This window comes from Ostrinia furnacalis, unplaced genomic scaffold (genome assembly GCF_004193835.3).
Source record: "Ostrinia furnacalis isolate ACB-3 unplaced genomic scaffold, ASM419383v2 OfSCF2997, whole genome shotgun sequence".
Lineage (NCBI taxonomy): Eukaryota > Metazoa > Arthropoda > Insecta > Lepidoptera > Crambidae > Ostrinia > Ostrinia furnacalis.
The window spans coordinates 575942-588578 of NW_021133236.1; the positions used below are offsets into that span (position 1 = coordinate 575942).

At 34.3% G+C, this 12637-nt stretch overlaps 1 protein-coding gene across 1 annotated transcript in view; it reads right to left on the reverse strand.

Moving 5' to 3' along the window:
* Positions 1 to 12637, reverse strand: part of LOC114356902 (uncharacterized) — a 63782-nt gene that overhangs the window by 41196 nt on the left and 9949 nt on the right. The window contains exon 2 of the mRNA XM_028310287.1: positions 2258 to 2361. Within this exon, the coding sequence (XP_028166088.1) occupies positions 2258 to 2361 (104 nt within the window). The remainder of the gene's footprint in view (positions 1 to 2257; positions 2362 to 12637) is intronic.

Sequence of the window (12637 nt, forward strand, 5' to 3'; positions counted from 1 at the left end):
CTCTGTCGAGGAGATAATTCTCATTTCATTTTCCGCGGCCGTTAGAGCACGTTCCGCGGAGGCTAATATGCAATTCGAGATAAAAGGGCCAGCGTTAATACTTTTAACATCAGCAATTTATTCTCGTATATTCACCCTTTAACCAGTATAGGGTAAAATATGCTTCATTGAAATTCAGTTTTGAACCCCATTTCGTTTAAGTTCAAAATATGATGGCAAAGTGTAACTAACAACAAGGAAATGGTTATTACTTTCCGTCTCAGAATACGGAACAAACCAGAAACCGTCAACGGGCGTAAAATGTGTATTCATATAAAGTACTCCAAATCGCACTACTTTGACTTTAGAGCAATCAGTCAATGGCCGGCGCGCGCATTGTTTACATATCCGTCAGATTGACACTTTATAATTAAATTATGCCGTCTTGTGCCGTTCCAACATGTAAGAATGCTACTGGAATTACGAAGAAAGTGCATGGGATCATGTTTTATCCGTAAGTAGCACATTTCCAATTCATTTTAATTAAATAATAATTTTCAAAAAAAATCACGGTTGTATTTTGTAAGTGTTGCCACAGGTCAACGGAATATTTTACCCTACTTTTTTATATTGAATTACATTTGTCTACTTATAAAAAATTCACGCGTTAATTTTGTTAGCGTTACCACAGAATAATGGAATATTTTCCCCATCCTTTTTGTTTTAATTAGTTTTTAGTGTAATTTCATCCATGACATGACAACCTGATTAATTAAATTATAAGTGCCACTTGTGGTCTAAACTGAATAAATATTTTTGATTTTGATTTGATTTCAATATATTGAATTAATTTATAATATTACTCCCTAATAATGAGGAGATAATAAATTACTATCGTGAATTTCATACTTTCCCATTTATTCAAAAGTAAGGCATTGGTATCAACAGATCAGCAGCAGCAATATTTGTATATTTAATAATAATTTTAAGTAATTAATTATTGCTTACATACTTACTCTGATTTTTTTTCAGGATACACAGCCAGAGTTGCCTCGCAATCAAATTTAAGTATTGGTGATGTTTTTGATTTGGATTCTGTTTTTGACTCCAAGAAAAGTTAAACTAAAAGCACTACTGCGCCGTAAACAAATGTTTTGTTGTCGATATGTTTACATAATAAAGAACCTTAAGTTTCTTTTTTGTTTTACTTGGCATTCTAAAATTTATATTCGACTTTTGTAATTGACTTTTAAATAACATATTATACCTACATAAAATATAGTACATATATTACACTATTTAATAGAAATAAATAATCATCTTACACTTAGTTACTTCGGAGTAAAAATTAAATTCATAGGTAGGTAGGTACTATCTATGCCTATGGCCAGTCATGTCGTCTCGTTCTATCGCAAAGAATCACCATTTGATAAGAGCGAGAGCAAAAACGGAAATGGATAGTTAACACTGGCCGTGTGTACTTATTTCACTTACTTATTTTTTACTTGTTTAACATCTCTTTAAAAAATTACATAATTTTACCCCAAAAATGGGGGTGTCACACGGCGCTAGTAACACTAAAGGGGGTAGAGGGGCGCGGGAGGGGAAGTATTTTGGACACAAGTTGCCGCGTAGAAATGTTATCGAACACTCCTTCTGGTTTGTTCTGTATTCTGAGCTTTCCGTGTACCTTCACAAGTCAAAGAAGCGAACGTTATCACAATATGTTTATGTAACGTTGACAGACTGTCGTTATGTTCATTACTCATAGTAGTCTGCCATATACGAGTAAAGGCACTCATCGATATTTTTACATACACCTAAACTACATAAATCTACAAGTGGAACATTTTACGAATGCAAGAATTGCTTTGTTAACTCATCTTCAAAACATTATCTAAGCGTTCCGCCGGCAGACTACAGATTTTTTATCGTTATATGAACATGTATGGAAGTATGCAGCATTACACCGACCAAACTATAGACCAAAAAAAGTCTACGGGGAGTCTTAGGCTGGGTTGCACCATCTTACTTTAACTTTGACAAAAGTCAAAAATCTGTCAAACTCCAAACAAAAAACACGGGTTATCGTTAAAGTTACCGTCAAAATTAGGTGGATGCAACTCAGCCTTAGTCTATTTTGGCCCCTAGCAGCGCTTCAAACCAACACTCGGTTTCCCAATTTATCCTGAAAATCCGTGCTGAATCAAATTGAAACTGTACGTTTCCCAAAATCTCCGGTCGCCGAAAATAGTATTACAGTGCAAAGTCCACTTACCTAGTACCCGCAACAGGCTGCCAAACGGCGTCTAGAGGCGCGTGGGCCGGTGGGGGGGGCTCACCCCCCTCCCCGTTGCCGGTCTCGGTCCTCCCCTCCCAGGCCTGTAAAGAAGTAATTACTGTAAATAATTGAAAGCAAACACCAAAAAATCAGGGTGAAGATTATCAATTTTGACGGAATACCGGCTAACCGGCTTTGTGTACAGTCGATAGCACATTAAACTTTATTGTATTCTGTGACTTTGCTCGTATGTTTTTGTTCCAAAATAGTATACAGCCTTGGCCAAAAGTATTGAGCACCCCCTAAATACTGCTTATACATGATAACTATAAAAGATACTCAAAGATATTTGATAAAAACCTTTCCTTGACAGGTTTTGAAACANTTTTGACAAGTATTGTTTTTGATGGGATTATTACTTACAACTATAAAGATAACAGTGTGTAAATTGATGTATTGTTGTTTGTACTACTATAAACTAGCTTTTTGCCCGCGGCTTCACCCGCGTGTAATTTAGTTTGTCACAGATCGTCATAAATTATAGTCTATATGTTATTCTGGGTTATAAACAATAATACTGTAAAATTTCATCAATATCCGTTCAGTCGTTTTTGCGTGAAAGAGTAACAAACATCCAGACATCCATACAAACTTTCCCATTTATAATATTAGTAGGAAGTAGAATAGGATAGGATGGCAAAACTGTAAATAATATGCCATTGGATAATAACTGTAACAATACTACAAAACGGGTATGTAGAGTATAACATTTTGTACAAAATTCAACACCATACATACTAGCTAGCTCACTGTCTACACAAAGCATTAGGCTTATTAGCGCCTCGTACCTTTTTCAATGAGATCGTTCACCTCCACCTTACATCTGTGCCGTCGTAACACGATATCATAAAACCTCATGTGACTTAACAGTTATTACTGAAGTTATTCTATTCTAAATTACATTAAAAGTCATACAAAGGATTTGATTAGTTTTACCTGTCCCCTTACCCTGTACCTTTTACCTGTCTCTGTAACCCTTTGGAGAGAACAGGACCCACCCACTAAAGTAATATATTTATTGGGGCATAATTATGTAGATAGAGTTCGACCGTTTTGATATAATTTTATTTTAGCAGTCAGGTGATTGATAAAACAGCGCAGTGAGAAAATACTTCTTTTTTTTTTTAAATTTAGGTAGGTAATAGGGTAAACCAGAGAGTGATTGCCCACTGGTAGTGATTGCCCGCTTTAAGAATAATATTGTCAGGTGCTGACTTTGAATCACTCTAGTTAGATTTGAATTTACTAAGTAGATGGCTCCGAGATCAATGTACAGTAGATTTAAAATTTACAATAGGAAACACTAAAAAAAAACAGTTATGGCGGATTTTGTCAAGACGGGTGAAAATGTTACTCAGACAGGTAAAGACTTTAACAATTTTACTAAGGAATGACTTGCTTAGAGGTTAATTTTTTTTTGCAAGTTATTTAATATTCAACTAATGGTGTATAGTCATGATGAAATTATAAGTGTTTTCTCCATTATCAATGAAAATAACTGATAAAATTTGATTTCTAACGGTCATTTTAACGGTGGGTAATCACTGCACGTAAATCTGTATATTTTTAGTTATTGCCCACCATCATTTCAGTTATTGCCATATGTTAATGTATAGTTATTGCCCAGGGCAATTATTATTAGAGTGTTGCCACCATGCAGTAGCAGTGTTTAAGTTGCTCATTGCTAGACTTGTTTTGCAATTTACAGGCATAAATATTGAAATGGCTTTTAATGTTTCATTTTCAGTATGCCAAAGACTCCAAAAGTTCAATATAGCATAGAAAATTTGCAAAAAGCGATCGAAGCTGTACAAGATGTATCCAACAATTTATCTACAAGATAAATTGCTGAAAAATATGGTTTGGCTTGAAAAAATTGATAAAAATTCAAACGCAAATACAAAAAATGAAAATCCTACGTTAAATCTACTAGTGAAAATGTTAATTGTAAGGAAATAGATACAACTTTAGGGAAGAATAACCAACAGCTAATTGAACATTCTGAGCAACCACTTGAACTGATATCAAAGAAGATAAAAAAATAAATACATATAAAATTTACATATAAAATTCAAATTTTTGCGTCATCTATGTTTTGAAGTAGATGATTCTGTCTCTACCGATTCTGACTCATCAACATCAGCTCAAGAAATATTTGATAATATGTTAATAAGGCCAAACGCAATTTATTTTGAAATTTTGAAGACTGTACTACTAGAATTTAAGTTTAATGTTTTGTTTTGTTTATTTAAAGCCTATTTTGTCATTTTAAAATTGATTATTTTGTTTTAAGATACTGGGCAATTACTGTGCTTTGATGTGGGCAATTAGTGTAAGTAATGGGCAATGACTGTACTTTTTGGAGGATTTTAAATTTATTTCAATATTTTCTAAGTTACGTAAGTTTTAACTAAAAACTGTTAATATTCTGTTTAACAGTTTATTGAGTTATAAGAAAAAAGTCATAAATGGTCGATAATTAAAATACTTTCTTTAATTTTTCATCTCAATGTGTTTGAAATCTTTAAGTGGGCAATAGCTATACGGTTTACCCTACCTTTTACCAACTCAATTCACTTCTGTATCTACGAAACGCCGGTTTAATGTACCTACTATTCAGTGCTCTATAACATTTCAACCTATGTTTACATCGTCGTTGAAGTTATAGAAACGAAGCCTTGGCAACATTACCGCTTGCCAAAAACAAAGCAATTACCGCGTCAGGCAGCTGTTCCCGAAGGCTTGTAACTTTGAGCTACGGGCGTAGCGTTTTATGTGTTAACGTTTATTATTCACCTTTAAATATTCTATTTCTTATACTTTGGGGAATTAAGATCTAGTTGTAATAGAGTGCCTGTTATTAATATTAAAAGAAGTTGTATTACGGTACAGTTTATTAAATATTAAAGAAAATGAAAACTAAAATAAGAGAACTGAGAGTTACGTTTAAATGAGCAATTATTTTTATTTGTCTACGTAGATGATTCGAGCAATTTCTTCTAAATGGTTTCTAATAATGATAGAAATAATTCCCGAATTCTTACAACCCCAATGCAAACGAGTGTGTAGAATCGAAGAAAAATTAATTATCCCAATATCACCGAAAGATTAATATTTGAAAACCCTTCAATCATGCAAGTATCTTGAATCCTCCTCATCAATCTATCACCATAAGTACCTAGCAGATGTCTACGAATAATTATTTGGCGTATATTTATACGCTGCCAAAAACAGAGCCCTCATGTCGAGACTGAGGAGTCGGCCGTTGTTAAAGGCTCGTAACTTTGAACAACGAATGGTATAACTCGCACAAATTACTGAAAGAGTTATAATTAGAATGCTGCAAAGTGAGATCGGCCGTCACACGCAGTAGGTCAAAAACAGTCACGCTAGTAACTCAAATGGGGCACGTGAGATGACGAACGAAGTAGGTCAAGCAGTAAGTTGTAGAGAAAAAAGTTTTTTCACGAAAAGGAATAAGAAGTTTTTTTTTTTCATAAATACCACTGTCCTGTCGATGGCCAATCCGAAATTTTCACAAGAAGATTAGTTTTGCAAAAGAGAAAAAAAGTATAATTTCCACCAAAAGGCTTCATTTTTTTTTAATTTACCTACTGTCGCTGGCAAGTCCGGAATTTTAACCAAAAGGAAAAACATATTTTCTGACTGGCGATGGTCAGTCCAGATATAGGACGTAGGCAAAGCTGAAGAGATTTAAAAATATACCAGTAAATTGATTCAATCGATAATATTAATGCCCACACGGTGAGATGAGCAGAACGTGGGTTGAATTTTGACTAACTCTGGCTTTCATTTGAATCGGTAACTAAATACGCCAATAGAAATGTATGCATGCATGTCATATTATTTTCCTCTCATCTTAATGTGTGGTATATGTAGAGATTCCTTAATCGTTATTTCGTAAGCTTGTGCCTAGTATAGTACTTATTTTATTATTCTGTGCTAGTATCAAGAAAACTTTGTTAGGACCTAAATTTGTATAAGTAGAGAATGTAATAAAAATGAATGCTCGTGTTTATTACAAAACATTTTGCCTTCAACAGGATTCAAACCACCAACAGGCGTTGTGTAACCCGGGCAACGAAGCTAGCTTAATATAGGGCTGATTGCTGCACGAATTTAAATTCATTTATCTCCGAGCTCTCATTAGGATGCGGGAATTTAATACGTAAAATATGTTGATACACTCACAAAGAACATACAACGGCACAAAAGCCTACATGTTTGTTGCAAATTCGCTCTTATCACAACTGCATTGGCTGCCACATTGTTTCACTTGATGTGCCGTGTACAGTCAACGGCAAATAGTCCGTGACATCCAGTAGTCAAAAAGGTTGCAACACGTCTTTGTTACAATTGGAATAGGGTTGTGTTGTCAACTTTTTGACCACTTTGGGTGTTACGAACTATTTGACACTGACTGTACATAAATGCTTTATGCCGACACTCGGCACGCTGTGACGCAATCAATAGCCGAGGGTCTGTAAAAACCTACAAAGGGTAGCGAAATTACTCGTATTTTATTTAAAATAGTAAATGTTTTTCCATGAAATATAAATGCCATTATTAGGGTGTTTTTAATATCGTGTAGATTTCATCACGGACGCGGAATTTCCCCTCACGCGTGACACCCGCAAGTGTCCTTTTCATACAAGTAATTGTAATGCGTGGAATACGCACGCGGGGCAATAAATCTATACTTTGTATCAGGGTGAGAGGGTTCATTGTCCCAGGGAAACTCCACGAGTCTCGTCAAATTAGAGACAATAAAGCAGTTGGCAATAGCCAAATGAAAGAAAGTCAACGAACTTATTTCATTATAACATTATACAGAAATAATAATATTTTGTCTATTTATTTATCATTAGGTACCATGCCTAGTCAATGTCTAGTGAAAAGTTAAAATAATTTGATGAATTCAAGTTAACGAACGAAAAATATCTAGCTAAGACTCTAGGTGCTCTGAAGTGAAAAAATATTTTTTTCTGAGTTCAAAAGCGCGAAAATTGTTGAGCAATCAAATAACTAATCTTCTTCATTATTTTTTATACTCACATTAAATATAAAATTAATATATTATTCATTAATCGCTTTCACTAAACGGTCACAATAACTATACACATTCGAATACGACACGCTCTATGCACAAACAATCGATATAATAACTTAATAACTCAATTTAAATTATGGAAAAATTAAGTTAATCACTTTGTCCTTGCAGTTAAATACTTTATTACTTTTAATCGGTTACGGTGAAAGGGACATGCTATAAAATCAATGACTGACCCTCTTTAAAGCAGGAAATGCAATTATGACTGGCCAAACATCGTACAGGCACCCACACATCACACAAAACTATGTAGATTTTATGTAGACGCAATACGTGTTAGTTTGCTACGAAATAAACTGGTTTGTTATGCGGTCGACTGTACAAATACAACGTCGTCAATATAGGGTGTAGTAGGCAAAGTGCCTCGTCACAGTCGTGATGGCAAAGTTTATTGTTGCACGATAGTTCCGAAGTTTCATGTGTTTTGGAACTTGTCACTACACAACCCCCTTAATAGAGTAATATTCGTCGTTGGGATACTTGTGGTGGAAAATTTAGAGCCAACATTTGATTTATGTTTACCAAATCTGAATACATTTCAGGAATACCTAAAAACAGAATTGAAACACGCGCTGTTGAAATAATACAATGTATCGGATTACGAGCTTTCATAGAATTGAGTAAGCTTTTATAAAGCTCTTTTAGCATTTTCAATACGTAGGTATTACGTACACAATAAAACTAACCACAGACTGTGAAAGGAAAATGAGGGATAGTGCTGAGAAAAAGCAGCAACATTGTAAAACATTTATACTAGAAAATAAGTATATGCATTTCACATAACTTTTCAGTTTTTACTAACTTTTTAATAATTTCACAAGGAAAGTTAGACAGTTACATTTGTCTTCCAAGTCAATGATTATTATCAAAATTGCAGTGCCCCATCACAACTTAGGACAATTTTAGAACATTCCACGTAAAATAGAAAACATTATGCACATATTTTCCAAGTTTTAGGATTGAAACAATGAAACAAACAACGTGCCGAGCGTTTGGTAGAGCTCGCGGACGTCTAAATGGCTGGTTTTACTTTGTCGTTATTCCTAACTGCGGGGGCACACAGGCTCACATCCTAGTGTTAGGGTGGGAATACACATGGTGAAAAAATAGATATGAATCTATTTTTTTATCTATTTGATGATGACATGAAAATATGTTAAAAATGATATAGTATGGCATATAATAGTGTATGTAACTTGCTTGTTACTTGTAAATTTGCGGTAGAAAATTACACGTTGACTATATTATTTATTAATACAAAACAACTCTATTTTAACTAACTAAAATAGAAAGACACGGGTATTAACACGACATTTATGACTGAGTTACATAACGTCAAGCCACACAGTACAATACAGTAGATAATGTTTCAACTCAGTCTTAAATATCGCGTTAAGACCCGTGTCTTTCTACTTATTTTAATTAAAATGGAACGCGAAAATTTCAAATCTTAATTTAAACTCTATTTTAATATCTTTCTGTAACATTTTCCTCTTATTGCCTCTTAAAGAGGGTGAAATAACAAATCATTTCTGCAATAAGGGTCCCAAAAATAGACCGTAATATGCCGCGAGCAAAAGCTAATATTTAATAATAAACTAATTACCCCTAATCAACAACCGCGCCTTTGTCAATATATTTAGTAGAACCGTCACTAAATTAAACCAAAAAATACAGTATGCTAATAATATTAAAGCACAAAGCCCTCTGTCTTTGGGGATGAGCAGTTCCTTTCATAGGTAAATTAACCGAAGATTGCATGCAATGTAATTTAATGGCACAATGGCAGGCAGCCATTGACAAAGCCGCAATATCTACGTGGGTAGACGCGCCACTCGCAGCCTTCGCCGCCTACTCGCAGATTGCAAGCCAAAATGCGTTAGTTCGCGCCAATAGGAAATGGTGATTATTTAAACAAATGAAGCATATTTCTAATGATCGATTCTTTAGAGGCGTCTCTTGGCGCGAACTGAAAATCTAAATGACCCAAAAACCCAAGAAGGAGGGCTATGAAAATGGTAGCGCATTTTCTTACATAACTTTTCAATTCCTATCTTTGGAGGTCCGAAAATGTTTCTCATACAATTTGATACCATAATGATCATTCTTCATAAAAAATTTAGAACCTACACATTTAAAAACATAATCATTGATATTCATAATATCACTAATCATACACTTAGTTTTAACTATTTTTTTTTCATATATTTTTCTATACTAATGATCGAAACTCATAATCATTCGAATAAATAACTATAACATTAATAAATGTGATGTATCCTAATATTTGTTCTCATAAATTTATTACCTATAAGTTTACTTATCGGTATCCTTCCGTTTAGCCAAATTACTTTTCGCCAAATTTCACTTCGCAAACAACTTATCGCCAAAGTTTCATTTCCCAAATGAACTTTTAGCAACTGTACTTTTTGCAACTAATTCATTTGGTCAAATTATTATTTGGCAAAATTTTACTTGGCAAATGTTTATATAGCAAATGTTTTATTTTGCTAAATATTATATCCCAAATAATTTGTTTGGTCAAATTGACACTTCACATACTTACCCACCGTTACCCACAAATCAAAGCATAAGGAAGATGATCATGGTTTTCACAAGAATTTTATGTAAAACAAAGAGATTGCAGAAAATAGTATGGTTGCAGAAAGTAGGCATCGCAGAAAATAGTAGGTTAGGTTTGGTTAGAACAGTGACCCTTAACGCGCGAAGGCGAGCGAAGCGTGCCGCGGCAGCGGCCGCCGAGCGCTAGAATCACCTCTATTGTTTAATGAATCATTTGGAAATTTCGATAAAAATAATGAAATATGAAAATAATTTAGAACAAATTTTATATTATCTACCCACTAAATAAAATAATAACCACAAACTAATTTGTAGTCCATTCTAATGCGACAATCAAATTATTTTGTAAATAGTTTATCGTGAAATATTTTTGCCAAATGACACATTTGGCAAAACATACTTTGCCAAACAATAATATGCCAAAAAAGACATTTGCGAATTAAAAGTTTGCAATAAGTAATTTTGCCAAATGAAAATTTGCGAAACGTTGTTTGCTATGTGATAATTTGGGAAACGTTTTTTGGCCCAACATTAGTAATCCGTATTTATCCATATTATTGAAAATCATGATGTCTATATTCGTATTAAATCGTATTTTAACATTAAATTAATTTGAAATGGTCCAAAACAGGCAATATTTTGTGCCACAAAACTAACGTGACAGAAACGAATCGCTGCAAAACCGACTCCACGTAGTCTTGTCTGCCCTACCCCTAGAGTGTAATTTAAAAGCCGGAGGCGCGGAGGGAGGGCAGCCCTCGCCCGCTGTAACGAGGCTCAGGCGCCCGGGTGAGCTGGAGCGGCTGAGGCTGGTCGCCGAGGCGCCGAAGGCGCCGATGGCGATCCAAAAAGCCGAAGCTGCGGAAGCAAGCGTGGGTGCCTGAGCCTCGTTACGCAAGGGCGGAAGGGCTGCACATCCCGCAGCGCCGGAGACGAGGAGATACCAATGCATGCTGCATGCTTATTTACTTAATTAAATTATCTATGATTTTTTAAAGGTACGAGTATGTCTGTTATACCTAAAGTAAATTATTCTGAACAACAACATTATGAGTTGAAGTATGTTCTTAGTAACAACATTATTAATTAAAACAATATGATCAATGAATGTTATGAAGAAAAAAGATCTGAAAATAAAAATTATGTATTTTAAATGGTTCTTGGCAGGAACAGTATTGATAAAAAAAATTATGATACTAACTGTTATGAGCTCCGTTGGTAGTAATAAAAATGTATGAATAAAAAAAGTATGAAAAATAAAATTATGAAGAGAGATCATTATGAACACAAATCGGTAGTAAGACAAAGAATAGGATTTAGAATTTCATGTGAGCCAATATAGAACCTATGAAAATAGATGGTAATTTTAATTAATAATGTTAATTTTGGGGGTCATATAAAATAACAACAAGAAAAAGCGAAAGGACATTTAATTTACAGTTTCAGATTTGGCTAAACCACATACTGCAATTTGAAAGGTTCACTAGTAAGTATGTCAGAAGTTATTAACGAAAAGTCTGAAATCAGAAAATTTTGTCGTTTAATAAGATTTACCTTGTGTGTCCCAGCCTTACCGCAAACAGACTCAGCCTTGTTTCATCCCTTTTGATAGAAAGCCTGTGCGGCTGGAATTTTTATCCGGCGGTACTTTTCAGAGCATGACGTTGAGCCTAACGATTTCTCACAGAGCTAAAACAATTTGTTACATTTCACGGTATTCGCACGAATTATCCTGTTAGTTTATTTTCATTAGTCTTAACCTCCCTTAGTAAATCATTTCAGCATTATTCTTATCTAGCTATGGTAGCGACTTTGCCCGCGTGTTTTTTGGACTTTCACAAAAAGTTCTCGCCCGCGCGTCTCCTGATAAAAACGCTTTATTTATTACAAAAACCATTAAAATGACTTCGGATATTGATAACATGAAAAATGATGGGATCCCCATATAAACCCACATCTCCTACCTCATTCAGACTCCCTTTAAGAATTATTTTTGCGACAAAAATATGACTTTAGGAGGTTCTTTATTCTATAATTTGTTTTGGTTGTATTTGTACAATGATTTTCTTTTGGTTCAATCACGTGAATATTTGTACAAATAAGTAGGCAACATGTGGTGTCTGTAAGTATTAAGATAAAATGCCTCAGCAACTGGCAAAATTATTATAATCAGTACAAACGTTACATTCATTAACGAAACCTTACTACAACTTTTTCTGCAATTTTTTTGACAATCTTTACAGAAGAACCTGCAAATATTAACAGACATAAATATTAATATCACTTGGAAAATCCTTTTATGCGCGAATAAACTTTACAAAGTAGAATATTTACTATAGTTGAGCGTAGTATTCCAGTCTGTGCAGCATTCTTATAACTGGAATTTCATTAGAGACTGATCCATGCAGCTGTGTTAATGATAATCCCTAGATGGTTTACATACTAACCTATGTTCTTACAAGTATGTAACTTAGGAACTACATACGAGTATTTACGGCCGAATACTGAAACGCCATTTAAATATTTGACGGCTTCTCAAATAGTTAAGCAGCTCCTAAACTTACATTTCGCATACTCAAAACAATATCTGAGCAGTTCTCAAT